This window comes from Penicillium solitum (genome assembly GCF_028829755.1).
Source record: "Penicillium solitum strain IBT 25940 chromosome Unknown utg000003l_segment0_segment0, whole genome shotgun sequence".
Classification (NCBI taxonomy): Eukaryota; Fungi; Ascomycota; class Eurotiomycetes; order Eurotiales; family Aspergillaceae; genus Penicillium; species Penicillium solitum.
In genome coordinates, this window is record NW_027072123.1 from 2,948,890 (window position 1) to 2,976,389 (window position 27,500).

Genomic DNA, 27,500 nt, shown 5'->3' on the forward strand with positions numbered 1-27,500 from the left:
CAAATACATATGGTCTTGCGTTATATGCATGGGTAGACCTTTGACTTCCCGGTTCCTGCAAGATCGCGGCCCGACGAACACCGGAAATTAAACACAGCGGCAATCACAGTCATCATGTCTAGCTCGATGGAACCGAGGCCTCTCACGTCGGCTATGGAGAGCCCGACGTTTGAAGAGGACAGTTCCTTTCATGTGGAGCAACCGGTGGGTTCTATGTCAATATCCCCCTGTGGACGGGATGTCGTTCTAGCGTCCAAGGAGGGTCTACATGTCATTGACCTAGACTCGCCATATTCTCCACCACGGTATCTCCCTCACCACACACCATGGGAGGTAGCTGATGTCCAATGGTCGCCATTCGCTGCACGCGATCAGTGGGTTGTCAGTACATCCAACCAGAAAGCGTTGGTCTGGAATTTGGCCATGAAGACATGGCAGAACTCCATTGAAATTGTGCTTCATGCCCATTCTCGAGCAATTACCGATATCAATTTCTCAGCTTTCCACCCAGATGTCCTAGCGACCTGTTCCGTGGACAGCTTTGTACACTGCTGGGATTTACGTACTCCGTCGCGGCCAGCGGTCTCATTCTCGGATTGGTTTACTGGTGCAACCCAGGTAAAATGGAATCGACAAGACCCTCATGTCATTGCAAGCTCTCATGACCGGTTCCTTCGGATTTGGGATGACCGCATGGGCGCATATCCAATCAAATCGATTGAAGCACATGACACCAAGATCTATGGAGTTGACTGGAATCGTGTTCGACGTGGTGCTCTAGTCACATGTTCTTTAGATAGAACCGTCAAGTTCTGGGACTACACCACCGATTCAGATGTCCCAGAGAAGCAGATTCACACACCATTCCCCGTGTGGCGGGCACGCAATACACCGTTTGGATGGGGTATGCTTGCAATGCCGCAGAGAGGCAACAATGATCTTCACCTTTACAGTCGACGAGCTGGAGAGGGCTCAAGTCCAGAGGATGACTTGCCTTTGGTACATAGTTTCCCCGGGCATAAGGGACAGGTTAAAGAGTTCTTGTGGAGGCCGCGTGGAGGGGTAGCCGATGGCATTGATCATCGCGAATATCAACTTGTTACGTGGGGAACAGACAGGGAGCTTCGTTTGCACAAAGTTGACCCCGAGATTCTGGCGCGCGTGGGGTACGAAAAGGGCAAGTCCTTTATTTCCACACGAACTGTGACACGGCTCGGTGCCGTGTATCGGAGTTTCCGCGACGTGAATTCAGATTTGGATCTCGATGACGTTGATGTGGCTTCCTCTGTTGGGAATCAGAATCAGAATACTGCGGCAGGCACTGGGATGAACGCCATCACTGTTCCTCACGCCCGGGGTTGGATAAAGGGAGGTCATGTTGATCGAGTTGGCATGCAACCAAGGTCAAATCTAAGAGCGGACACAAATCCAATTGCTTGGATGCGCGGTGTGAAAATATCAGGCTGGGATATTGAGACATTAGGAGATGAAATCAGCCAGGTCGGTGAGAAGTTCACCAAGGTGGCATTTGATTCAGTTGACGTCCGACAAAGAAAGATTTCCATTTCTCTCAACGGACCCTGGGGTGCCGACGGGGCCTCCTTGTTCTTGAAAGTCGATATCAAGTTCCCAATGAGCTATCCCAAGACTGCTATCCCAACCTTTGCATTCCAAAAGACGGCAGCTGTCACCGACGAGTGGGCTGCGAAAACTACAGCTGAGCTGCGCACAATTGCTGAAACCTATATGTCCCGAAATCGAGGGTGCCTGGAAGGTGCTGTGCGGTATCTTTTAGGCGAGAGCAGCCTGGAGGACAGCATTGCGTGGATATTGGGTGAAACCGGCGACACCCTCAAGTCACCTATCAACGGTGAACTAGAAGGTGAATCCAGCGACGAGGATGAAGTCGGTATGACCCAGAGCCAAGAACTGGGGATGAGTTCTGAGCTACTCCGCCCTGTCAATGCCAACGTCATGGTGCCTGTGGCCAAAGTATGCGGAGCGCTTTGGGCAAACGACGGCCGCCTAATATGCTTCTTCCCGCCGAAACCAAAGAAGGACAAGTCAGCCGAGCTATTCGAGAACATGGGCTTCAAAGAGATGTCTCGTTGGTCTAGAGGTGATAAAGTCTTCGAAGGCTTCGGTCGGTTACATACCAGCTCACCCGGCCCACGTGGTACGGGAACGATAACAAGCACAGATGATGGTGCCTCGGACGATTCGGACGACTCATACTCAGACACATCGAGCTCTTCGGGCTCCTCTGACGTTCTTTCTGGGCTGCCAACACCTTTCCCAGCACCTCGGACATGGCGCAGTGCCGGCAGCTATGGCATCCACCGGCCGCGATCAACGGATAACTCTCAGCGATCGACTGGAGGTGGAGCCACAGTCAAATCAGACGCACCCCAGAATATCGTATCGATTCATGACCTGAGTGATATGTTACCCGTCAAGCGGGAGTTGGCGAGTCAATATCGCATCTGTGGCAAAGGAACAGATGTATGCGCCCATAATGCGGCTGTTGCCCTTGACGCTGGCTGCTACGAATTGGCCCAAATCTGGGGTCTGATCAAGTTAGTGTTGCATGTGCGAAAAACTCCCGGTACTCTGCCCGAGTCAGAGCTTTTGCAAAAGCGTACACACAAAAAAGGAGGCGGAATTGGTGGTCTGGGAAGAGATGGGCTGTATAGAGACTTGAAGGGCAGTATTATTCGCTGGGGCGACCACCCCCTTGGCAGTCATTGGCTTGTCCCTGCTCTCTTCGAACACTTTGAGCGCATTGGCGATGTGCAAATGGTGGCAATGCTCTCATGTGTACTACTGGAAGCCAGCCAAGAGGGATTTTTGGAGAATCAGCAAGCTAAAAAGACACCCGGGAAAGATGATTTCTCATTGGATTTCTCCCCTGTCCCATCGACAATTCCAACCAAACCACCAGTTGCGATGCCAGCTTCATCTGTCCTCAAAGAGGTCCAGGCTATGCCCGCGCCCCAGACATCAGCACGCTCATCTAGTGAGATCTGGCGTGTCGATTCTACTCCCCCATATTCCACAGGCACTACACCTCCATTCATGTCCCGTCCACGAGGCATCGCTGCCGACCACCGAAAACATCCGAGCCACAATGTCTCCATGGCTGCATCGCCTGACCAGCAATCCCAGGCACGAAGTGGATCTGGGTTTGGATCAGTGTTAGCGTCCTCATTATCTCGTTCATTCACATTCGGTCCGTCATCTGCGTCACCACCGACAAGTAGGATGGACAAGAAAAAGCCGACTCCTCAAAACAGCCCGGGTGTGGCAGCCGGACAAGCGGTGAGTAGTATCAGTACTATTTTGAGAATACCGTCTAACCCTAGTTCCTCTCTAGTCACAGGCTCAATCCGACACTGAAAGCGATCACGCACCTGAGCCTACACCACATGCAAGATTTAAGGTCACATTCAAGAACCAAAGTGCATTCGAAAGCGACGGACCCGCGCAAGACTCTTTTCTTGACAGAGATGATGAGGATTTGTTGTATCGGTCATATCGCGTCGCTTATGCCAATCTATTATCGATTTGGGATCTTCCCGTTCAACAAAGCGAAGTGATAAAGATTGGAGCCGTGGCTGATCGAGTGGACGACCTGACTTCAAGCCATTACTGGAACAGCACCGGCTCAGACGAGACCGCGTTGAAGGACTTACAGCCGGAGCCATCCCCCAAAGTTCTTGACTTCCAGCGTCATTGCGCCAGCTGCGGTCACGCGTTGCAACTCTCCATCTTTAACAAAGAACCCATAGTCCCGAATACCCCCTCCAAGCGACACCGGCGCAAACCATCAGGGCGTCGATGCCCTAACTGCAAACCCCGGAAACCACTACCAACCAGACTGCCTTGCGTTATCTGCGGCGAGGTGGTCGACGGTATGCTGATTCCCTGTCTGAGCTGTGGGCATGTCAGCTGTTTCGACTGCCACCAACGCTGGTTCCTTCGACCAACCGACAAATCCGACAGCCCATTCGACCGCGCAGATCAGCACAATTCCCTTCCAACCTGTCCAACAGGATGCGGCTGCCAATGTTCCGAGCACATCACCGTTGATGTCCCCATGCCTTTGCTGGAGCCAGTATCTCTTGGCCCCAAAGAGTATGCACCCATTACCCAGCACAGTATTGTACAGGCGAAACACTCTCATCGCCGACAATCCGAGCCCGTTGCCTTGGCTCCCGCCCGAAAAGAGGCACCGCCCTCCAAGGGCGTTGGCCAACTCGAACACGATTTGGATGTGTGGCAGGATTCATCGCCGTTTGCATCTCTGGCGCGTGGTCTCGGCGGTGGGCTGAGTCGTGGCTTGCGGACGAAAGAAGATCAGAAGAAGAATAATTCTGTCACCATGGCATCGAATTTGAGGGATTCTTGATTTTTTGAGGTTGGTGTTCAACGGTGTTTATGGGTTTGCGTATATCCATTGCTTTCTGGGAAGGACTTTCGACTTTTAATAACTTAATTGGATAATTTGATCCATGAAATTCAACGATTGATACTATCCATATAATCGACCATTGTGAAGTAGGCTGTATACCACAAGCTTCATTTATTCTGGTGGAAGGCCTACGAAGTACAATATAGTAGACTATTCTACTTCAAAGCTACTAATTCTGTCCGAATATGCCACTACTTACAGTTTATTATACAGTTTGAATGCTTGGCAATTGACCTGCTGACGATCTAGATCTCCATCGAGGCGTTGAGCACGGACAGTGGCACTGGCCTTCAGCACTAGTCCAATATAATAGCGGCGCGCCAATCAAAACGACAAGGTATAGTTCTAAGACTGTACCTATGCTGTACAACAAATCAACCTTAAGGAAACTACCATTTACTCGGATAAAGACAACAGAGAAGAATAGAAGAATAGAAAGAATGAACTCGTGGCTTCATTAATGGTATTTCACTCTTCAGGTAACAGAGCAAGTAACAGGGCGATCTAAAAATTCGGAAAACCGCTGAAAGCAGAGGGGAGAAACCGTGCTTCGATATTTGTACCCAAATATCGCAGTCCGACCCCCTAATCACCCATGAAACAATGCGCCAGCCCATTTACCCAAATCTATTTTCAAACGAGTGAATTTACAGCTGCTTGAGGACAGACTCGGCGCGGGAGAGGTCGAGGCTGTTCTTGGCGGCCTCCTTGGCGGCGTAGATGACCTTACCGTGGTCAATGACGATCACGTAGCGGTAGGTGCGGCCCTCCTCGTCAGCCCAGCCGATGCTCTTGGAGAACTTGGCCTCGGGGTCGGAGAGGAAGAGCTAATAAAAAAAAAGACAGTCAGTCAATTGAGTCCATGGTTTGTTGTTGGGGGATTTATAGAGGGGGATTGATAGAGGTTGAATGGAGGGGTGATGGATCACATACAATATCATCTCCGGTGACACCGTTGGCCTTGCCCCAGGCGCTCATGACGTAGGCATCGTTGTAAGCGAGGACGGCGACCTGGTCGACACCCTTGGCGCGGAGCTCGGGGAGCTTCTGGATGTACTCGGGAACGTGGTTGGCGGAGCAGACGGGAGTGAAAGCACCTTTAGAGCAGAGTTGCGGTCAGCGTGAGAACCTTGCAGACGGCAGGGAAAGAGGGGAGGGGTGGGAAATTGAAATTTTTTTGAAAGAGCGGTCACATACCGGGAAGAGCGAAGAGGATGACCTTCTTGTCAGCCCACTCCTTGGAGGCGTAGTAGTTGATGGGGATACCGCAAGAGGTGATCTCGCCAGCCTCCTCAGACCAGGGAATGTAACTATTATCTTGTTAGCTGGGACACAATTGAAAAGAGGGAACTCAATAACTCACGAGAAGGTCACGTCCTGGGGGAAGGCATCGCCAGCGTTGAAACCCTTAGTAGCCATTTTGAGTATTGGATTGAGTATGGAAGAGAGAGAGAGAGATCGAAGTTAAGATTGTGGATACGAGAAGAAGAGGGGGAAAGGGAAGAAGGACTGGAGTAGTAGGGTATTTAATAGTACGGCTTACACATATCGGCCCATCGGGATTTATGACGAAGTGGGGACTTGGCCCTCAATTTACCAGAAAGTGAGGTGATCCGAAGAAGAAAGATACCGAACCACATGGATTATCAAGAAAACACGGCCGAGACTGAACGAGGGGCGTTATCTGATTTGTATTATTCATATAGACGAATCGGATCAGAGGATGAGTCAGCCCAGATCATTGTAGGTATCGGCTATTAAGATAAGTTACTTACTTAGTACTTCGGATTTAGTATTCCTGTTCCTAGCCGTTCTCGGAGATTCTTGGAGAAGTGTCCTGTTTTTTTTGTTATTGGCCCAAAATGAGGGACCGAGGTGGGGGATGATGTTATAGAATGCCTGATATCTAAGGCAGAAGGTGGGATGATACGATCATGTGACTTTGGTGCCTTGTGCCTGTATCTTTGTGCCTTAGGCTATCGATTACATCAGGCAACCAATCTGATTCGTTGATTTTACCTTCTCGGAGGAGCTTTTTCACATGTTCGTGACCCCGGGAGCTAAACCTCAACCTCATCGACGCCAAGTGCAATGTCACTTGTTCATTTCACTCGGAAATACGCTGTATCCGTCTCACATGTCACTCTATTTGCGGCTGTGACAATTGATCCACACATCCGTGTCGACTGTTATCCCAGACGCATTACCTAGTCATCTATCACAAGAAGCTCCCTGGGTGCTATGCATTAGAAGATGGATAAGCAGATTGCAGGGCGTTTTTGGCGGGTTCAGCAGGAATTGGCAATGTCTCGGGTTAATCTGCAGTGGTCTTTCGAGCAAATATTAGCAGAGTCTCCATACTCCGTACCTACACTACTTTCGTACTTCCGCTGATACCATCTTGTTGAGACCCATACTGACTGCTAGTCCTAGGATATCATTGGTGGCCCAGTGCCGCTAGTCATTCTGTCAGACAGAATAATAGCGTTGGCAGATCGCCCCTGGCCCGTATGCCACGTGCGTCTAACTTCCTTTGGAAAAAGATTAACAGCAATCTCCCGTGGATCGGGTTTGGGGAGCGGGTTTCGGAATTCAACTGCTAGCTCTATACTAATGTCTTGCCACGCCCTGATGTCATTGTGTTTTCACGACATATTAATATCATGGCAGAAGTAGATTCACCGTCAAGGGAAAAGTCATGGAAAAGCCATCGCCGACAACCGAGCTAGCTGTACAAGAGCCTTTTCGCGCACCAGCAGAAGAACAACATCAACAGCATGGAGAAATACCAACGCAATCTAATAGTGACCGTCTCACCCCAAAGAAGACATGGCGCTTCTGGGCCGTGTTCCCAGCACTATGCGTGACGACTTTCCTCTCGGCCCTCGATACTTCCATCCTCTCAACCGCCCTTCCCACAATCGCCCTTGATGTTAATGCCGGTGAGCTATACATGTGGATTACAAATTCATACATTCTATCATCGACGGTTGTCCTCCCACTGTTTGGTCAGACCGCAAACATCTTCGGTCGGAGATGGATGCTGATCCTCTCGGTTGTCATATTTGCCTTGGGGAGTGGCATGGCCGGTGGTGCGAAGAACACTGGACTTCTTATTGCGGGAAGAACAATCCAAGGCATCGGCGGCGGTGGTATCAACACTCTCGTGGACATCGTCATTTGCGACCTGGTCCCCCTCCGCCAGCGAGGTAAATATGTCGCGCTCATGGCAGCTGTGTGGGCAGTTGGAACGGTGATCGGCCCCGTTTTAGGCGGCGCATTCGCCCAGTATATCTCGTGGCGTTGGGTTTTCTATATCAACCTACCGCTTTGTGCTGCATCACTTCTACTGTTGGTGTTGTTCCTTCGGGTCACACACCCGCACAATAATGGCACCGTGTTGCACCAGCTCAAGCGCGTGGACCTCGTCGGTAATTCTATCCTTACAGCTGCTGTTATTTCGATTTTGCTCGCCCTCACTTGGGCTGGAACAACGTATTCCTGGTCCTCGTGGCGAGTTCTTTTCCCTCTTATCCTAGGGCTCGGGGGGCTGTTCCTTTTTTACGGTCATCAAGTGTCACGATTCTGTGCTGAGCCCTCGATTCCCCTCCGGCTGTTCTCAAGTGGAACTGGGACATGCGCACTGTGGATTGCTTTTATTCAGTCTGTCCTGCTATACTGGGTCGGATATTTCCTACCAGTCTACTTCCAGGCTATACGTGGCTCGACTGCCACGGAATCCGGGGTATACGTGCTTCCTATTACGGCCGCAATTGCACCTTTTGGTATCATTACGGGAGTTATCATCGCCATGACTGGCAAATACCGCATCTTCCACTTCCTAGGATATATATTCCTTACTACCGCCAGTGGACTCTTCTCGCTCCTGGACAGCCATTCACCTGCTCGTGACTGGGCTGGCTTTCAGATACTCTTCGGCGCTGGTTCTGGTATGATCTTCTCCACCACCCTACCTCCGATTCAGGCATCGCTACCTGAGTCCGATGTGGCTACTGCAACCTCCACCTGGGCATTTATGCGCAGCTTTGGTTGCATATGGGGTATTGTTGTTCCAACCACTATCTTCAACGCACGTGTTCAGGAGCTGCTGTATCGCGTAAGTGATGTGTCTCTGCGCGCAAAGCTTGCTAATGGTGGTGCATATGCCATGGCCAGCGAAGGGCTGATGCGTACTTTGCACAATACCCCGAACCTTATGGCGGAGGTTCTCAGTGTGTATCAAGATAGTTTGCGATGGGTGTGGTGGATTTCCATCCCGTTTGGTGGTATCGGGTTGCTTCTATGTATACCCATTAAGCAACTGGAGCTCACGGAGGATTTGCATACAGAATTTGGGTTACCCGATGCTGCAACAAGAAGAGAAGGGTGAAACTGACAATTTCCTCTTGGTATAGATGGCTGTGGCTATTTTCAGGAGTCCTTGCCGATATCCAACTTGGAAGGTTCTAATGTTTATATTCTAAAGACTTTGAGGCGCTGTCAGGAGGACGGAACTAGTAAATCTGTCTTGGTGCATACTCTTGATATTTTCGCGGAGATCCGTGGTGGCCCCGAGATTTAATGGATTGCGATTTCAAATACTATATTTCTTTTCTTACTGGATACAATGCTTAATATGTGCATGGTATTGAAGGCTATCCTCAGCTTACTCCCTAAATAGCAGATCAATGCCTTGTATCATTAACATGAGGTGTTGTCTCCATCAAACGAGCCAAAGTAACAGCTTCCCGAAGCGCCCGCCCAACATGCCCACGCACACCAGCCTCTTCCATGACCATCAATCCGCCAATCGTACAACCCTCGGGAGATGTCCCTTGATCCTTCAACAGGGCGGGGTGGATACCACTCTGCAGTATCGTTGCCGTCCCTTGCATTGACTGAAAGATCATGGTGTGAGCCAGGTCCCGTGGCATACCAACCGCCACCGCGGCATCAATCATTGCATCGCAAATCACAGCGAAGAAAGCGGGCGTTGAGCCCCCGACAGCGGTAGTAGCATTCATCAACTTCGGATCAACATGTACTGCCTTGCCAATTTGCTCAAAGATCGACGTCGTTATCTGGAGATACCGTTCGGGCAACGCCGGTTCCGATGTTTCAATAGCCGTCAGTGATTGAGACACCTGGGCTGCGATGTTCGGCAATGTGCGCACCACCCAGGCTCTGCCAGCTGTGTTATCGGCGGTGGTTGCGCTGCCGTAGACTGTAGCTTCGAGCTTTTGTCTTGTCCAGCCGGCGGCAATGCTGATGATAAGCTTGTCGGTTAAGGCGTCGCGGAGCCCGGGTTGCGTCAGGACGGTCTCGATATCGGCGGGGTCTGCGCCTAGAATAATGACATCGGCGTTTTGTACGGCTTGTACATTGTTGCCGCGAGAAATGCTTATTTTGTCCAAGGCCTCGGCGAATCGCTCGGATAGTCTCTTCTCTGAGTTTTCACTGCGCACACATGCAATATATCGAGCAAATGGTAGATCTTTGGACTTCTCTGCCGGTGCATTGACCAACCCGTCTAGAATGGCAATGCCCAGGTTTCCTAGAAGTATTAGTCGATGTATTTTGCCTTTGGGTTTCCGCACTTACCACAGCCTAGGATGCAAAGGGTTCCGTTTTGGATATCCATGACTTAATTTCGCAAATCAAGTAAACAAGTAAATTATTCAAAGGAAGTGAAACCAAAAGGCAACAAGTTCTGAATTTTGAAGCACATCGGGGACGCATCCGAGTGTGGAGAATCCATACCCCGCTTGAATCGAATCTGATGTACAAACATATATAAACGCCATGAGCTTCATGAGTTGCAGGAGATTTTCAACGTCAAGAGTGAGAGTACTTCTTCTCCAAAAATTATGCTTTATTTGCATTTATTTCTTCTGCTCCAAGTACTCCATAGCTGGGTACATCACTATAATACGTGATCGAGTCAACAGTACCTTTATGGATTCGGTCAAAGATCTCGAGGCTTCAAAATAAGTATATAATCCATAGTTTAAATAGGAAATACATATAAATACACAAGTTATAGAAACATAAAATTGGAGATACCATCGGAAGTCCTCCCGATCAACAGTTTCCCCTCAGCTCTTTATCTTGGAGACCACTTTTCTCCAACTCCGCATAATATAACTGTTTTGGGGGGTGAATGCGGGGGAAATACTATATCAGCTCAATAACCCACAAATAAGCAAATGCACTTTTATTTTCTTTCATCATGGGCGTTTCCACATCGGATTCGATTATTGTCGTCGGCGCTGGCGCCTCTGGCCTCTCGGTAGCACTGCATCTTGCTCTACGAGGGTACACAAATATCTCGGTCTTCGCAAAAGATGACTATATCCCTTTCGGAGATTTGACAAATGTAGTGTACCCCCAAAAGTCATTTATTTTCCATAAAAAGAGAAGGGGAAAAAAAAAAGGAAAATAGAATAACTACTAACGACTATGCGGTTGAAATATAGGTCTATCGTGCAGCACAAGATGCAGGTGTGCAATTTTTCCTGGGACAACAAGTCGACCAAATAGCCTATGTGAGCACATTGGCCGGGAAAAAGAACGCTGGTATCCGCACAAGGAATGCCGGGTTTTATCCCTCGTCGCTCGTCATTATCGAAGCGGGGGCTAGGGATAGCGATTCATCTGAAATTGGCCAGTTGCACGGCCCCGACCCCTTGGCCATACCCCTTTCTCGCTATACCAGCATCAACTCAAATTCCTTCGCCGAATACGTGCCACAAACATCTTCCTCGGTTATACTGCTATCGGGAAATTTGGTACCCATCTCGAAGATGTCTTTGGTGGGACCGCTGGTCGTAGATCTCCTAGAGGCAGCGAGTCAGAAAGTGTCGGAGAATTCACCCCAACCCTTGTCTAAGCTGTGAAGGGGTTTTGTCAAGGACCAAAACAACAAATCGATATATTCACCATCGCCCAATAATTCCCAGTCCCTGAAACAGGCTTGGACCCCTTGACATCGACCGAGACCTACGATGTACAATCGGACTATTTCTAAACATACAAACTTTCAAAATCCAACTTAAATCTAGTCTGTTCTTCAAGAGTAGGGCGGCTGCATCTTATTTATGAATCAATTTAGACGCTAGAAGTCAAACTATGAAGTCAATGAGTCAATACTCCGGTGCTGCCGACGAGGTCTATCGACCCGCTTAGGGTCGACCAATTCAGGAGCTCCTGGAATCAACACGCCCCAACCAAGACAGGGACGACAAAGACCCATCGCAAAGGCCTCGGTGATACGAAGGATGGGACGTGGATTAGGGCAAGGTTCTCGTCTCTCACGGGCATTCGCTTCTTTACAGCGCTCGATCCACACTGCTTCTGTGTGCCCACAACCACTGATGCCGCAGTGGCCACGGTACCATTTATAACGCATTTTGCACATGATGGATTATGGGTTTGTTGAAAATCGTAGGGCTCCGGGGTAAGTACTCGCGATACCAGCCTTGGGTGGAGAAGGCTGTGATAGAATATGGAGTTAGAAGAAAGCCTATATATTTGTAGAATTTCCAAAGAGCCCGGAGATCAATGAAATGAATAATATTGAAGTTCGTTTTCTTTCATCCTGAACTTTGCCTTGTATGAGACAAAGAGTTCTGTGTAAGAAAGCTACAATCCTATTATTGAGAACAATTCATTGTTGATATCTTTGTTCCAAATATGAACGATCCCTAGATCATCAGTTTCCACTTGGTTTTCATTCTATTATGTGCTATGCTATCATGTAGATTGACTATATGTATACAATGTTATTAGTCTTTTATACTCACTACATGCTACGAAGAAGGTTAGATCTAGCTTGAAGTAATAGTAGACTTTGAAGACAACAGGCAATTTAGACTAGGGAAAAAAGAGTTGTGTCTCCCCGATGAACGACTTATTCTGATACTATATATTCTTCTGTGCTCTCTATAGGACCTATGGATTTCTAAAGAAACAACATTTGAAGATTCTAAAAACTTTATTGGTTCGATTATAAATTACTTCTTTGCTCGAGGCGGAGTCATGCAAGATAACAAACCCCCTTTAGTCGACCCCACGGCGACCGAGAACGTGGAGGAACCCAATACATAATCGTGTTTCTATCAATGAAGGCTTGACTCCTATCAGTTGGAACCACAATGGACCCAAAAGGTAAAAGGCCCTCCCCTTGTGGATTGTATTGTGCTTCAAACATGGTTCTTGCGGTGGCTTGGCGCTACTCGGAGAGCCCGAACCCGCAACGATTATGAATAAGGTCACTAGATATCAACATATACTTGTCTGGGATATTATTCATGTATACAATGCGCAATTATTGATTCTACCCCAAACAAATATCTAGTTTAAGATTTGTAATAATTTTGGACATGGTGGTGAGTTGGCTTGTTGTTACCTCGGTAGGAAGCAAATATATAGTTCGTGCATTTGCTATAACAGTTATCCCCAACGCGAATTATCAAAACAGCCAAGCGGATATCCTACGATTGAAGCATGAATAACGAAAAGGAATTGATTTATTCATTGAACAGACCCATATTCGATACGATGAATCAAAAGCATATCTATTTCTGAGTGCAAGATTTAGTACGATATCTGCGTGCCGGTTATATGGCTAGGGATTTACCTGTCAAATCATCGTATACTTGTTGCCTATAACCAATTTTGGCTTAAAAAATCACTTGTACAATTATATTCACGTACAACCTTAGTAGGTCCCCAGGTAGTAGACAAAACCGTACTTTGTACAGCGTTACATGGGGATGACTAACTGAAGCTGTCTACCTACCTACTGCCTACTGCTTGGCAGGGGGTTAAGCTTCTCAACCTCACAAATTCGAACTAAAAACAAACTTGATTCCATATATCCCCACCATGGCAGCTTTTAAACCGCCATTTACCGAAGAGACTGCGCAGAAGAAAGTCAAAGCAGCGCAGGATCTGTGGAATACGAAGTACGTGCTATCCTCTATACCCCTTGACAGACCATGTGTTCGAAAAAAGGGCATTCATCCCTTGCATTCTTGCCAATTTGTATTGTTTGTCTGTGCGGATTGCCCTGGACACATGCGAGTATACCTCAACTGGGAAGAGTCTATCTTGCGTTCTTGAGATGAACTGTTGTTATTTTCAGTTGCCAAAATTAGATGACGTAGTGAATCCGTCGCCCGCTCTGACCATCTACGATTAGGGATCCTGTCCGAGTCGCTCAGGCATACACCCCAACATGTATCTGGCGTGTTCGAGATTCGTTCTTTACCGGGACGGAGTCTATCGTGGTGTTCCTGGAAGCGAAATGGAAACGTGAGCGTGGTTATCGACTTCGGAAGGAACTTTTTGCTTTCCGGGATGATCGCATTGCTGTGCAGTTTTGGTATGAGTTTCAGGACATGGAAGATGGAATGCGCTGGAAGAGGTGTTATGGATTGGAAGACTGGACTTTTGATGAGGCTGGAAAGATGCGTAAACGTATGATGAGTGGAAATGACGTCCTGATCGGACCGGAAGGTAATGGTGAGGGGCGCTGGTTTGCAGATGAGGTTGACGTGAACGATGTACTTATTAGTGAGGAGCATTGGTGATATTACGATGGATATTACGATGGAGATTCATGTATTTGAATAGTTCAATTGGTCCTGAGGATGTGACATGCACCATTACTATAGAGCTCTATATGAATTTCAAGTAAAAGAGATATTGGGCTCTCAATTTGACCCCAAGAACCGGATATTAGAAGATGAAAAGCTTATGGGTATGGAATGTTCAACATAGATACCCAGGTAGGCCCCTGGACAAATAAAGTGGCGAGTAGGCCTGGAGTTGATAGTTGATTTGTTATTATCCCCCTTCTTTGAGGGAATGCCACCTTACCCCCTCGATCGCAATTGATGGCAATGAAAGCATTGTATGAAGTTAAACTGTTTAATATGTACATGTATTTATTTAATAAAGGACCTGACAGAACCAATAAATAAAAAGGAAGAAAAATAAAAAAACCAAACAATCCATATAGGCGAGAGTGCCTGAAGAGAGGTGGGAAGTGTGAATAGTGGCATGGGACTTTGGATGATTCTGCCTCGTGACGCTGATAAGTAAATTTCCACAATAAAACAGGCAAACATGCCTACATGGAGTCAAACAGGTACATCGTAGATAGTAAACAATAATAGAGGGTGCTAAGTACATTCCGATGGGAAGGAAGGTATCTCTCATTCCAGTCCAACCGAAGTATGCATGCCAACCTCTTGTCCTTCATGAACATTGGCAGTTCCAATCTTTTTCCCTCCGTCCTGTGTTTTTATCTTGATTTCAGTCAGTTGGGGTTTGTATCTTGAGGTCTTCCCTCTTTTTTCTTTTTGCCCGCTGCATCTCCATCTATGATGTGGTGTTAACCAGTCCTTGTCACTCTTTAATTTCTCTTCTTCTTTCTTTCCCAGAAAAGTCTGGAGCCGATCTTTACAGACAACTTGTTTTCGTTGACACTCGGAAGGATTGTCCCTTTTACGTTTGATCTAATTTTCGGTGCGTTGGCTACTGATATCTTTGACATCGAAGGGTCAGCTAATGGGGTCTAGATTGAGAACTAATCCCCCAATTTTAAAGATTATTGGAAAACCACGCCAATACGCCTTGCACCACGTCTACCATGGACCAGATAATGTGGGACGTCAATGACTCTCAGCGGAGGCGTCAGCCCTTGAGAGATGTATCGAGCCGGATCAACCAGTCCAAGTCGCCAAATGTCGAGACACCGCGCCTGAGGACCGAGGAATCAGACCAGCTAAAGAGTCCCGACCGGATGCCTTTTCCTATGACCCCAACCCCGCAAAGAAACAAAGAAAATGAGCGCCTCTCCGTGGCTACCGACCTGCAGCCCGACTCAGCACGAAACTCTATCATGTCTGCGGCATCTCTCCTGTCAACCAAAGGGAAAAGAAAAACACACGTGGGACCATGGCAGCTGGGACGAACACTGGGCAAGGGGGCCACTGGACGGGTGAGACTAGCCAAGCATGCTGTCACTGGACATACGGCCGCTATCAAGATCGTTTCAAAAAAGTCTGCTGCTATGGTTCAGAGTGAGAGTATCGCGGCAATGGACCGGAATATGGGAAACTTCCCTACCAATTCAGCCACCCGACAAATGCCCTGTGGGATTGAACGCGAGGTGGTTATCATGAAGTTGATTGAACATCCCAATGTGATCAGTCTCTATGATGTCTGGGAGAACCGTGGAGAATTGTTCGACCCCCCCACCCTGGGAATTGAAAATAAACTAACACGATCGCTAGGTACCTTGTTCTCGAACACGTCGAGGGTGGAGAGTTGTTCGACTATGTATCTAACAATGGCCCACTGCCAGAAGAAGAGGCTGTGCGCCTATTCCGACAAATAATTGCGGCCCTTGGCTACTGTCATCGTTTCAATATCTGTCATCGTGATTTGAAGCCCGAAAACATCTTGCTTGATGCGAATCATAATGTGAAACTTGCTGATTTTGGTATGGCTGCACTGCAACCAGCAGGCCACTGGTTGAACACTTCATGTGGTAGCCCTCATTATGCAGCACCGGAAATCATTTATGGCCGGAAGTATCGTGGCGACAGAGCTGACATGTGGAGCTGTGGTATCATCCTGTACGCCCTTTTGACTGGCTACCTACCTTTTGATGGCGGTGATTTGGGAAGCACCCTGCGGCTTGTGAAGAAAGGGGACTACATGATCCCACCTGAGTTGAGCGACGAAGCAGCCGATCTCATCCAGCGTATCCTCCAAAAGCGCCCAGAGGACCGGATATCCATGCAAAACATTTGGTTGCATCCGTTGTTAACCAAATATGAAAAGCTTCACAATGCCATGGTTGACCACTACGTCGGTCCTCCTCCTGCCCTGTCCGTCAAGGATTGCGGCCAAACCTTGTCCTGTCAGCAGGACATTGACCTCGATATCCTTCGCAATTTGCAAACTTTATGGCATGATGTGAAGGCCGAGGACCTAATTCAAAGGCTTCTATGTATTGAGTAAGTACCGCGTGCTAATTTTCAAAACGACTTGCATCACGCTAACAAACCACCATCAGACCGACCCATGAGCGGATGTTCTATAACGCCTTGGCAAAATTTCGCGATGAGCAGCTTGAGAACTACCAAGGACAGCCTCTAGAGTACTCAGCTAGTGATTATCATCACATCTCCCGGCCTGGTGGTAGAGTTCGCCGAGGCCGCAGCCAGACGGGCCAGGGCAACTCCAAACGTCGCGCCCAGTTCCCATCTGTCAAAGAGTTCCCTCGTCGGGTCAGTTCCGTCAAGGAACCTATGTCCTCCGGTACTACGGCAAGCTATGACCCATACCGGTCACCCAATCACGGTAGCACAACGTCAGAAGCACAGTATGCCAATATTACTGTCCATCGAGAGTTGTCCGAGCAATCTCAAGCTATTCTATCGTCGCCAAGGGTGAACCCCCCGCCTTCCATTGCGGAGGAGCAAGAGCCAGAGGAGTGGGATGGGCCAGATGAATCACCATTCACTGTTCTCCAGAAGCGGAAGCACGGGCCCAGCTCTATGAAGTCTTTCGTCTCTTCCAAGGTGCCTCATTCCAGCTCCCGGGCTCCCGGGTTGTCGACACACTCCATGAGCTATCGACGCAACGTTTCCTTCCACCACGCTCGCAACCGATCTCATGGATCGGCATCTGCCAAACAAAAGAAGGGAAAGATTGCTGCGCCAACTCAGCAAACTGAGATTAAGCGCTCACCGAGCACCTGCAGTTTGCAACTCATGGCAGATGGCCTCGATCTCCCGGACATGCCAAGCAGCCCGCCCCTACCAGCCCAGCCAACCGTGGTGCGAACGAATGGCCCGAAAGTCAAGAGCTTGGGGCAAGTCAGAAAGGTTCGCGAAACAGACTACACATGGAGGGAGGACACTCGAAAAGTCTCTCATGAGCTCAGCCAGATCTGCGAGGAGGCATTCAATGGAAGCTCTGTTACAACCATTCGCACCACGAGCGGTGGGTCTGGATACGAAACACCGGCGACACCAGTGTCAATGGCAAGCCCTGAGCAAGTTCATCCCACACCGAAAATCCCGGGATCTAATACTACCAAGGACTCGTCTCGATCCTACAATATCAAGGAGCTTACCGAGACACGTCAAAAGCTTATTGAGCACGGCCAGGGCCGAAAAGACAACGTTGGTGGTTATCTTTCCGGTGTCATTACTCATCTGGATCGCTTGATTGAAGAAGACCAGGTCAAGAATGGTACAAAGAGAGAGCTGGATGTAGCAGCTTTGCAAGATCCTTTCGTCACTTCACCGAATGAGGCCTTTCTCCCTATTATCAATGAGAATTGCGCAAGCCCTGTCCGCCCGCCCAGTGAAACCAGCCCTCGACGTCAGCAAAAGCCACGGACGTCGCTCGCTACATCCCAGGGTGGTGATGCTAAGGCAACTATTCGCATGGTCCCCCATAGCTCACTTCCCTCGATGGAGGAGGTTAAGCCCTTGACCATTCGGAAGAAGAACTCCACCAAGTTCACTTCACCGCATGTTCATGAATTTGCTATGAGTGACTCTATGGGCGGCGATCAGAACTTTTCCATTGGTTCTCGACGTGGCCGTCAACCTAGTGGCCTGCCTCCTATTGAAGAAGTTCCTCTGTCCCCAAAGAAATCAACAACCCGTGCTCCTGAAGGAAAGAAATGGTCATGGTTTAAGCATCGCGCTCAGGGCTCTGATAGTCCTCCTGCTCTCCCGCCTAAGGATACCCATCTCATTATCCCCAGTGGAGGAACGATTGTACACAATCCCATTACCCTCGAGCCCGCTTCTCCTCCCAAAGCAGAGAACACAGAGCGAGTGCCAAAACGAAAGACATCTATGGATCGCTTTGGCGGTGGCTTTTTCAAGAAGCTTTTGACAAAAAGGTCCACCCAAAACATGGAAGAACCTCCTACTAGTGAGTGTAACCTCCGCCAATTATGCCCAATATTCTAACCAATTGATAGACCAGGAGAAAGATATCCAAACCACGCCAACCAAGGATAATCGTCACTCCTCCCTGATGTGCAAGGGGCTCGCAGACACCGACAGTTCGACTGAAGCTGACGATCCGCCAAACCCATTCAGCCAAAAGCGCCGCTCAATTGCCAACCACAACTGGTTTGCCCGGGTTTTCCAGATCAAGCCTGCTACCCAAGTCATTGCGCTGAACACATCAAAGGTCAAGGGACGCAAAGAACTATACAAGCTCCTTCGCGAGTGGCGGGATTTCGGTATGGAGGATGTGTACCTGGACAAGACCAACAGTGTTGTTCACGGTCGTGTCAGCGAAGCAAATTGTAAGCCATTCATCTCATCTGATTCAACCCTTATACTAATCACCCGTTAGTCCTCCATCTTCGAGAGGTTGAGTTCACTGCCGAATTTTACACTGTTCTTGAGCACGGCCATCAAGCCAACCTCAGCTTGGTCCGCTTCAAACAGGAGCGTGGCGCTGCTTCGTCCTTCAACAAGGTCGTTGAGACTGTGCAGAGCACCCTGATGCGCCGTGGCATGGTTGTTGAAGACCCAGCTCGTGCAAAGAAGATGTCGCGCGTTCTGGACTCTGTTCCTAACCGCAAATAAGTTATTTCACGACCCATTTCCTTGATATCCTGTCGATCTCACCATGAAGCATATCCCTCCAATACTGTCAGCCAACTATTGTCTTTCGCTTCTCAACATTGCGCCCGCAAAACACCCTAGCATGCTGCGTTCCAGCCCTGCAAAAGCACTTCCTTTGCATCTCATATTGTCCGATCTTTCATCTCCACACTCGTTTTCATCTCATCCAAGACCCAGAAATCACACAGGCCTGATATTACAGGCCACATCCATGGTATTATTTCATTTCCCCCTTTTCAATCATTTCTTGTCTGTCACCCACTTTCTCTACTTGTTAATTATCCATTGCTTTTCGACTTGTGTGGGTTTTCTTCTTTCTGGGTTCCTTGTTTGTCAATTATAGCAGTTCCTCCAATCTGTCGCTTTTTACTCTCCTCATCTCCTGTTTTTGGCCTTCAATAACTTGGCATAATGCTTAATTCCGGCGAGTCGGATATTTGTATCTCAACCATCTCGCTGTTCTAGATCATAGAAGCTTTGGAAGGAAATAAATGAAATCCATCTACTTCATAATGTCATTGGAATAGCTGTGCTAGTAACTATTAATATCAACGTGCCATAGCTTTGTATGTACCAATATACCCTCCTTGTTAATAAACTGACGGTTTACTAGTTATCGTATGTAATAGAGAGGGGGTAATCGGGCTATAATCCTAAGGAATTGAGCACTTAGCGGTACTACTATACGGTTTTTACCGGCTTCTACTAGTGTAAGAGGTTCTGCTTCTATAGTAGCCTATCCAATGAAACCATACGGTCCTTAAGAGTACCACACTCAATAAGCGCCTAGCGCCAGTTATTAGCCACCAACGGTTACTTATTCAGATTTATCGGATGCATCTATTGAGCACCTGGGTCTGTCCTCCTGCCTCAGTCCGTTAGCGTCAAGGTGAACAGTTCGATTAGTAGTTGAGTTGACTACTAGCGAAACTCATTATGGCATGTAATTGTTTCATTTTAAAATTCATTTCATTATTTTTGTTAGGTGTTCAAGTCGAAACACATGTGGGAAACTTTCAACACGATGATTATTACATTAGGGTCCTCATGACCTGCAGACTAACAGTGAAGTACAACCGATAGCAGCTGTCATTCCTTCGGTCCTGCTTATACAAGCTCACTCGTCTTCGCAGACCACAAACGCATGGTTCAAGTCGACCACTTCACCTCCACGTAGTGACACCCAAGTCTTTTGAGCATCGAGTTCAGCGTGATAGTGATCACGTTGGAAGATCACGCAAGAAGTGTCCTGCTGGAATTCGACGAGTTGTGCGCTCGAGGCATACACGACACCATCCTTCGAAACTGGAGTCTTTCCCCAGAGATGAGCGACGGATCGCGGGTTACCATCGGTAGGAATAGCAACATTGGCGTTAGCGCCGGATTGGTCGTTTGCGAGTTGGACAGTTGCATCCTTTGCAAGTGCCCCAGTAGAGAGACAGGCGAGGAGGACGGCGGAGACTTCGGCGAACTTCATATTGGAGGGGAAGATCTTTGATCTGACTTGGATTTGATGAATTGAGTGCAGTAAATGTTTCAGAGCTGGTCTGAAGTCTGATGCTTCAGTGTGGGAATCTTCGGTCCTTAAATAATTTCATGAAGGATATCAAGCCCATCACAGCCCGCTGATACTACGAAGCTGCGGGGGAACCACTTCACCCGTGGTTTGATGCTGTTTGGTTAGCGACATGGCGAATGAGTGACATGGCCGAGTGAGATGATTCACGAGAAAACGTAGGTCTAGATCTACCCCGCGCCAGATTCGGAAGGTTGTAAAAGATCACGGGAACATGATATGAAGCTTGGTTGGCTGCGTTGTATGAAGGTTGACGAGGTAATCAAGATTGGTACCGACCCCGCCTCGGTGTACGCGATGAGATTGACCACCGATTGGATGGAGATGATAATTTTTAGACTCTTTCACGAAGCGCAGCCAGGTTTCCCTCATTCTAATACGAGCAAATTGCTAAAGCTAACATCATTCAAATGGTAATGGCCAGATTCCACCAATAACAATGGTCTTGAAATAAGGTTTCCATGACGGGTGGCGTTTGAGCCGCTTCAGGTTGCATCTGCTGGATCTGCTATATCTGAAGCATCTGAAGCAAAAAGCCAAGGGTAACCGTAATGAAACTTAAATAAAACTTAAATCACACCAGGTAATACCTAGTTAGGCATATCCGGCCATTGCCAAACAATTGCTTCCTGTAACTTTTGCTCCCGGAACCGGGAAGCCTATGATGCTTCAATGTATTCAAGATTAGGTTATATCTCTTTTATCCCGTTCACCTTTGTTGCAAGTGGATCTTCAAGTTAGTCAATCTAATTGGATGCTCCCGAAACTTCATCCCCAAGGTCACATATGGGTGTTGAATGGAATTCGGAGGACAGGGTATCATTCGGTCTGGTATCCGGTTCCTCTATAACATTGCGATTCAGAGTCTTTCGCTCCTCCCATGGAATTATCATGAAGTCGCCGTTTCCATCAATTGCGCATGTTATGACGTCGATCCGAAGAGCTTGCAGATTTTCCTAACATTTTGGTACGCAGCTCTTGCCAAACAGCTGATGCAGTCTTAGAATAACAGAATTCTTGGTGCAAGCAAGGTATTATAAAGCATAACCTTGGAACGTTCACGGCATTACTAACAGCAATGGTACAACTAGAGCAGAACTGCGATGAAGGTCGCTGGATCTACCGTGCAGATGATTGGTCACTATCTTGACAATAATGCTCCAGTTCTGAATAGCCAGGATAGGCTGTATAAGTATCGGGTAATGTCTAGCACTCGTTTAGTATTCACATCAACTTATGGCTTTTTATCATTAAAACTGAGCACATCTCCAAGTACCCTGACTTGACCATCTAGGTCATCACCTAGGCAGTTATATCCTTCAATAGGCCCACTATCACACCATCTATACTACCTACTTTTTGTCACAATGCCAATGTTCATTACATAGGCACAGGCCATTGCATACTCTACGTTCGTCCATAATTATATGGGAGCCCACATTAAGAGCTTCACAAAACGATCGTTACTTTCCAGTTTTCGGCAGGCAAAAGAGCACTCCTGCGTGGTAGTGTATTTTAAAACTGAGCTATGTAGGACAAATAAAATCTATCAACAAGAAAGGAAACAAGCACGTGCGGTAAACTTCCGCCTTGTCAACCCAAGTTACGCCATGGGGTAGGCTAAACAGGGGACGTAGGATGTGGCTCTTGCGCCGAGGGAGAAAACAAGGAATAAAAGCGCGAGCCCAAAGAACTAAAACGTCGTTGGTTAAAAGAGTATCGGTTTGATTTCCTGTGCTCGCCAGTACGTCGGAGAGGTTCGCTTTCAGGTTCAGCAGAGAGATGAGAGCGAGGCACTAATCCTCCTTCAGGACAGTCGAGGCGAACTCCCATTGCCTATACCGGTGATTATTAGTATTATTTTTTTTCCACGTCCAGAAACAGATAACATACCCATCCATTGTCAAAGGTCTGCATTATGCACAAACGTTGGCCGGCTTGAAGGTCAAGCTGGCCAGGTCTTTTGGAGCTATAATCCATTTCCACGGTATAGATATTTCTCATTGATGGGTTGGCAGCGACGAGGTTTCCCACGCTCACGTTTTCTAGTGTCCCTAGGCCATTTCCATGGCCGATATTAGGGCTTCCCGCTTGTTCTCGTGTTTCGTCTCCTGACTGCGCCAAGGAGCCGGTGGAACGCGATTTAGGCAGTTCTGTCTCCCAAGAAGAAACCGAGATAGGTGGTGAGTATTGGGGCGCAGGGGAAATCTCGATTCGAGGAGACTTGTGTGAAACAATGATGTCGTTGTTTGTCTCAGTGCCAACATGCGTGTCACCAAAACACGCAGCAGGGTTTGAAGTTTTCCGCTTGGGTCTCATGAAAGCGGGCGCTAACAAAGCCAGTCGAGCACTGTGACTGTGAACTTTTGATATGAACCCGTTGAAAGACTGGGTAGCTCCCTTTAGAGGAGGGTCATGCGCGATAACTTCTTTTTGCTTATCGCCAAGTACTTTTTGGAGGCGCCTGCGTCGCTTGCAAAGTGGGAACAAAATCAGAAGCGCAATGAGTGCTATGGCAGCACAGACTGACATAGCAATACCTGCACGTGCGGCGGGCGAACTGGCAGATGAACCAGTTTCTGAAGATGAGGGTATTGAAGGAGCACCGGTTGATGTTGCATGGCCAGTAGGGGGTAGCTGAGTGGGGGTAGGCGACTGGGTAGCATCGACCACTGAGTTCCAACTTTCGCCTGCTGGGCCAACCTGACTCCAGTCCAATTGCTGGGTGTCGTATGCGTTTATGCTTGGTCCGTGTTGTGTTTGGGTGGATGCTTGATTCACCTGAGGATGGCCTTCTGCTGGCTGCTGCTGAGGATTGTATTGGTCGTTACTTGAAGTAGAAGGGCTTTCCTTGCCCCCGGCTGATTTCGGGTGATACTGGCCATCATCCTGAGTGATGGGTGGTGCTTGCTTGTTTGGAGATAATTGCTGGTTTGGGTGGTACTGGCCATCATCCCGAGTGTTGGAGGGTGCTTGGTTGTTTGGGGACAATTGCTGAATTGGGGGATTTTGTGGTACCAGCGAAGAAGCTTGCTGTCCCAGAGTTGTTTCTTGGTTCGTGGCATCTAGAGCTTTGCCAAGTTGTGGTGTCTGGGGCTTGGGTTGATTTGGGTGATATTGGCCATCATCCTGAGTGTTGGAAGGAGATTTCTGGTTTGGGGTTTTTTTGGTATCTTGCGTTGCCTGCCAAGCAGCCTGCTGTCCAGAAGTCGTTCCTTTGTTGTTATTATTTAGATCATTGCGGCCTGCTGGTGCTGCAGAAGGCTGACTTGGCTTCCAGTCTGCATTCAAACGACCGGCTATATCCTGCGCAATGGTGGAAGACATGGTCTCGAAGTATTCAACGAACAGGTGAAAGGACTTGGTGCCCGAAGAGTAGATAGAGGAAGCATTAAAAGCTTATATCACAAGTTTTACGAGGCGGGCGAAAGTTGAATACATGAACAGTAGGTCACACCATATTAAGGCTACCATTGCCTTTCTTAAATAATTGTCTGTGTGTTGCATTTCAAATATCTCTATAGGTATTTTCTATTTTATTTCCTATTTTCTTTGTTGTGATCTTCATACCCCAGGGCATGCCTCAAGTAGAAGTCTTACACATACGAAAACAAGCGCATACCACACACTCAGCTTAGCCTTGGAGTATACTAGTAATGCAACAAGACTGTAAAATACATCGAGCACAAAACGACGGATTATTTAACAGCATTGATAAGGATTCCATTGTTCTTACAAATGCGCGATTTTGCTTTTGTTTATGGTGCCTTTTTGCGAACATTAGGTCTCCCTACATATCTAGGATTGATTCGAGGTATAAGAACGGCAAAAGAAATACTTGAAGTGGCCTAGGCTAACAATTCATCCACCTTTGATATCCTACTTTCTTAATGTATATTAGCTATGCACGATTTAGATCCAATCTACCAGAACGGACTTTGGTGGTAAATATGTGAGCTGGGGATTGGAATCAGGGGTATGCCCGATCCCTTTGAGATCCAAGTACGCCCCTACTCGTGTATGGCGGGCCAGGGGTTGGGTGTGATGTTCTGTGAAGCTGAATCTGGTCGTTATCAAAGGGGTCCGGAATTTGCACCCCTGCCAATCGGAAGATCCACCCGGCTAATCATGTTGTGGTATTATAGTTAACAGAAATGTGTACGTGCGACAATATATGGTACAATTCAGTGGTATGTGCAAATGTGACTCTAGATCCAGGTAGGTAGTTGATAGGTAACTACCTACTTATCTTCTTACTTTATTGTCGAGCACATGAGGTTTAATACATCGTTGAAATAGGTATTTCACCCGGAATATCATCGGACCGCCGTACCGGGGATCCTTTACAACCTTGGAAGTGCATATCTTATTTAGTCAGCTTATATCCACCCACTTGACAGATCGTCAAGCTGATTTGTGTTGTATTACTAATAAGAGAGTTGCATCCATGGATACCACTGAAACCCTAATACCACATATTGTCGTACTGTCGTACAAGATTTCTGTCAGTTATGAGCCCGAAATTGTTCTACTAACCCTTTTCACTTGCTAAAAGACACCCTGTCATCGAAAGGCTGATTTTGAAGCTAAACTCGAACCCTGTCAACGAAACTACCCCTGTCTACTACAACGACCATGTCAGAATTAAACCTCCCCGCCACCTCATCCTCTCGCATTATACTAAAGGATATATCGAGTTGGAATGTCTGGTTCTCCTGCATTAAAATAATTGCAGATTAACTAGAGTTTTGGGAGGTACTGCGGCCCAACACTTGTGGTACAACCTGTTCTTCTAGGGACTACAGAAAACATCCAACTGTTCAACAAGCGAAGACGACAAAGCCAACTGGGATAGAATCTTTAACATATAAAACGGAGCAATGTAACACTTCCGTTAAGGAGAGATGAAGAGCTGCCTAAGGGGTGACTTATATCACCGAGACGAACCCTGGACAGTGGACACCGCTTCGAAATTTGAAAAAGAGTTTTGTACCATAATGCGAGCCTGTCTACAAAGCGCGAATGCGCTAGAAGTGGAAATTTTAGACCGAAGGCTAGATAAAAACACCGATATCAACAAATGGCTGTTGAACTGGGAGCTCACACGAAGCGAGTGTGCAAAAGCAGGAATCCATGGAGCAACTGAAGCAGCTGCTATTGACCAATTCCTAGATGCTATATTGGATATGTTACCTGCCTTTTATAACCTTTGGGTGCTGAGGATGGAGATGCGTCTAGAAACAACCATCGCAGATCTCATCGTCCAATACAGAAGCAATTGAGATGTCACATATGGCGAGCAACATGTATAAAGGGGCATCTCGAAAGCAGTGTTTTTAACCTGGCAATGTCATGAAGAAGCAAAGCTGGCCAAATATATACCTATTGAGAAAAGGATATGCCCTTGTGATTCAAGAATCCGCCATCCGCTAGCTGATCTGGTGGTCTGTTTTCAAATACAGAAGATCAGAAGGATATAGGGTCTTCCATATTACTACTACTCCTACGCAGAAATAGTATTAATCTGGAAATATCAAGTTGCATAGAGGAGAAAGGAACTATTTACTAGTGTAGGGACTACTAATACTAAGAGCAAACGGGGAGATCGCATATGATCTTCCCACACCCCCACGTAGAGCTCCGCAAAGCCCACAAAGCCCATAGCCCAGCCCAACCCAACCCGCAAATGGGCTGGGCTTTGGGCCCTACCTTCGGGCCCACCGGTGGGCTATGGACCCAAGGAGAAGCCCACTGCGGGTTAATGGGGCCCCCCAAATAGGCCCAAAATGGTACAAATCTGCTAAGAATTCAGAAGTTGAACCCTCTTTTCGGGTTTTTTAAATTACCCTTCGTTTTACCCCCGTTTATAGACCTTATTCTAAAGGTAATATTTTATTAATTTAAATGGTTTAGAATTAATTACTAGTTAACTCTCTATATCACGTTTAAAAACGCGAGAAAGAGCGTTCTTTAGATAATTTATAAATTATAGAAGTTCACTTAGAAAGTAGTAGTACTCCTATACAAATCCAAAATATATATCAAGTAGTAAAACAACCTTTTTTATAGTATCTCGACCTCTACTGGTCGGATTTTCTTTGAAAATTGGAATATATACTTATATAGCTACTATAATCATGGATTCTAAATTTGAACATTATATACCTAGTGGAAGGTCGTAATATAGCGATTACAGAGGCCGCCTAAGATGGGCTTTAATGGGGGCCTTATGGGCCCCCACGAATGGGCTGTGGGTTGGGTTGGGCTTTGAGCCCGGGATTCGGGCCCATTTAGGGCTTTGCGGAACACTACCCCCACGACTAGTATACTAGCTATCCTACATAGTTTCAAGCGATCCCCCGATGTAAAAACCAGATTTTTGAAACCACAAATTAACCCCCCATTTTATGTATATAGGTCAAAATTTATCATCGGAGGTAGACTGCGCCAAAAACCACAATCGGGAGCAAACTAGACTTCCGCAAAGCCTAACTTTGGGCCTAAGGTCCGGGCTCGAAACCCGACCTGTAACGAGCTAGGGGTCGAACTTCTTATAGCTAATTGGGTAAACTATTTTAAGGTAAATTAAGGTCTAACGAGCTAGGAAGGCTAGGGTAACGTATTTCACAAGCGAGCCGCCACCGCAAGCGAGCTGCCATCCCCAAAACACATAGTAAATGCCACATTTCTTATACTTGATATCTCAACAACCACGCGTTTGTTTTATCTGATTGCTTGTCAATGGCTATTGATAAGAATTATTAGCAGTATATAT

General features: G+C 47.4%; 10 protein-coding genes across 10 annotated transcripts; 5 read left to right on the forward strand and 5 right to left on the reverse strand.

Annotated features, from left to right (window-relative positions):
- Nucleotides 1-114: 114 nt before the first annotated feature.
- N7455_005043 (Mtc5p) lies at nucleotides 115-4,408 on the forward strand (the record flags this gene model as incomplete). The annotated part of the gene is made up of 2 exons (XM_040957655.2): nucleotides 115-3,318; nucleotides 3,374-4,408. 2 exons carry the CDS (start codon nucleotides 115-117, stop codon nucleotides 4,406-4,408), a joined length of 4,239 nt encoding a protein of 1,412 aa, XP_040811907.2.
- Nucleotides 4,409-5,118: 710 nt separating this feature from the next.
- Nucleotides 5,119-5,890, reverse strand: N7455_005044 (peroxiredoxin family protein; the record flags this gene model as incomplete). The annotated part of the gene is made up of 4 exons (XM_040957573.2): nucleotides 5,119-5,298; nucleotides 5,405-5,568; nucleotides 5,669-5,781; nucleotides 5,835-5,890. The coding sequence occupies 4 exons, from the start codon at nucleotides 5,888-5,890 to the stop codon at nucleotides 5,119-5,121; spliced, it is 513 nt and encodes a 170-aa protein (XP_040811979.1).
- A 1,279-nt stretch (nucleotides 5,891-7,169) lies between these two features.
- On the forward strand, nucleotides 7,170-8,861 carry N7455_005045 (MDR family MFS transporter; the record flags this gene model as incomplete). The annotated part of the gene is made up of 1 exon (XM_040957574.2): nucleotides 7,170-8,861. The coding sequence occupies one exon, from the start codon at nucleotides 7,170-7,172 to the stop codon at nucleotides 8,859-8,861; it is 1,692 nt and encodes a 563-aa protein (XP_040811897.2).
- A 295-nt stretch (nucleotides 8,862-9,156) lies between these two features.
- N7455_005046 (pyrroline-5-carboxylate reductase family protein) lies at nucleotides 9,157-10,112 on the reverse strand (the record flags this gene model as incomplete). The annotated part of the gene is made up of 2 exons (XM_040957636.2): nucleotides 9,157-10,025; nucleotides 10,073-10,112. 2 exons carry the CDS (start codon nucleotides 10,110-10,112, stop codon nucleotides 9,157-9,159), a joined length of 909 nt encoding a protein of 302 aa, XP_040811958.2.
- A 588-nt stretch (nucleotides 10,113-10,700) lies between these two features.
- N7455_005047 (FAD-dependent oxidoreductase) lies at nucleotides 10,701-11,367 on the forward strand (the record flags this gene model as incomplete). The annotated part of the gene is made up of 2 exons (XM_065604935.1): nucleotides 10,701-10,850; nucleotides 10,948-11,367. The coding sequence occupies 2 exons, from the start codon at nucleotides 10,701-10,703 to the stop codon at nucleotides 11,365-11,367; spliced, it is 570 nt and encodes a 189-aa protein (XP_065461835.1).
- Nucleotides 11,368-11,597: 230 nt separating this feature from the next.
- On the reverse strand, nucleotides 11,598-11,888 carry N7455_005048 (uncharacterized protein; the record flags this gene model as incomplete). The annotated part of the gene is made up of 1 exon (XM_065604936.1): nucleotides 11,598-11,888. One exon carries the CDS (start codon nucleotides 11,886-11,888, stop codon nucleotides 11,598-11,600), a length of 291 nt encoding a protein of 96 aa, XP_065461836.1.
- A 1,424-nt stretch (nucleotides 11,889-13,312) lies between these two features.
- On the forward strand, nucleotides 13,313-14,123 carry N7455_005049 (nuclear transport factor 2 family protein). The gene is made up of 2 exons (XM_040957615.2): nucleotides 13,313-13,437; nucleotides 13,674-14,123. The coding sequence occupies exons 1-2, from the start codon at nucleotides 13,358-13,360 to the stop codon at nucleotides 14,062-14,064; spliced, it is 471 nt and encodes a 156-aa protein (XP_040811887.2). The 5' UTR covers nucleotides 13,313-13,357; the 3' UTR covers nucleotides 14,065-14,123.
- Nucleotides 14,124-15,104: 981 nt separating this feature from the next.
- Nucleotides 15,105-19,453, forward strand: N7455_005050 (serine/threonine-protein kinase). Its single transcript, XM_040957570.2, has 5 exons — nucleotides 15,105-15,724; nucleotides 15,775-16,503; nucleotides 16,563-18,442; nucleotides 18,492-18,824; nucleotides 18,875-19,453. The coding sequence occupies exons 1-5, from the start codon at nucleotides 15,129-15,131 to the stop codon at nucleotides 19,108-19,110; spliced, it is 3,774 nt and encodes a 1,257-aa protein (XP_040812003.2). The 5' UTR covers nucleotides 15,105-15,128; the 3' UTR covers nucleotides 19,111-19,453.
- An 813-nt stretch (nucleotides 19,454-20,266) lies between these two features.
- Nucleotides 20,267-20,626, reverse strand: N7455_005051 (uncharacterized protein; the record flags this gene model as incomplete). Its single annotated transcript, XM_040957640.2, has 1 exon — nucleotides 20,267-20,626. The coding sequence occupies one exon, from the start codon at nucleotides 20,624-20,626 to the stop codon at nucleotides 20,267-20,269; it is 360 nt and encodes a 119-aa protein (XP_040811972.1).
- A 1,719-nt stretch (nucleotides 20,627-22,345) lies between these two features.
- N7455_005052 (SH3 domain-containing protein) lies at nucleotides 22,346-24,052 on the reverse strand (the record flags this gene model as incomplete). The annotated part of the gene is made up of 2 exons (XM_040957553.2): nucleotides 22,346-22,561; nucleotides 22,619-24,052. The coding sequence occupies 2 exons, from the start codon at nucleotides 24,050-24,052 to the stop codon at nucleotides 22,346-22,348; spliced, it is 1,650 nt and encodes a 549-aa protein (XP_040811889.2).
- Between the last annotated feature and the right edge of the window lie 3,448 nt (nucleotides 24,053-27,500).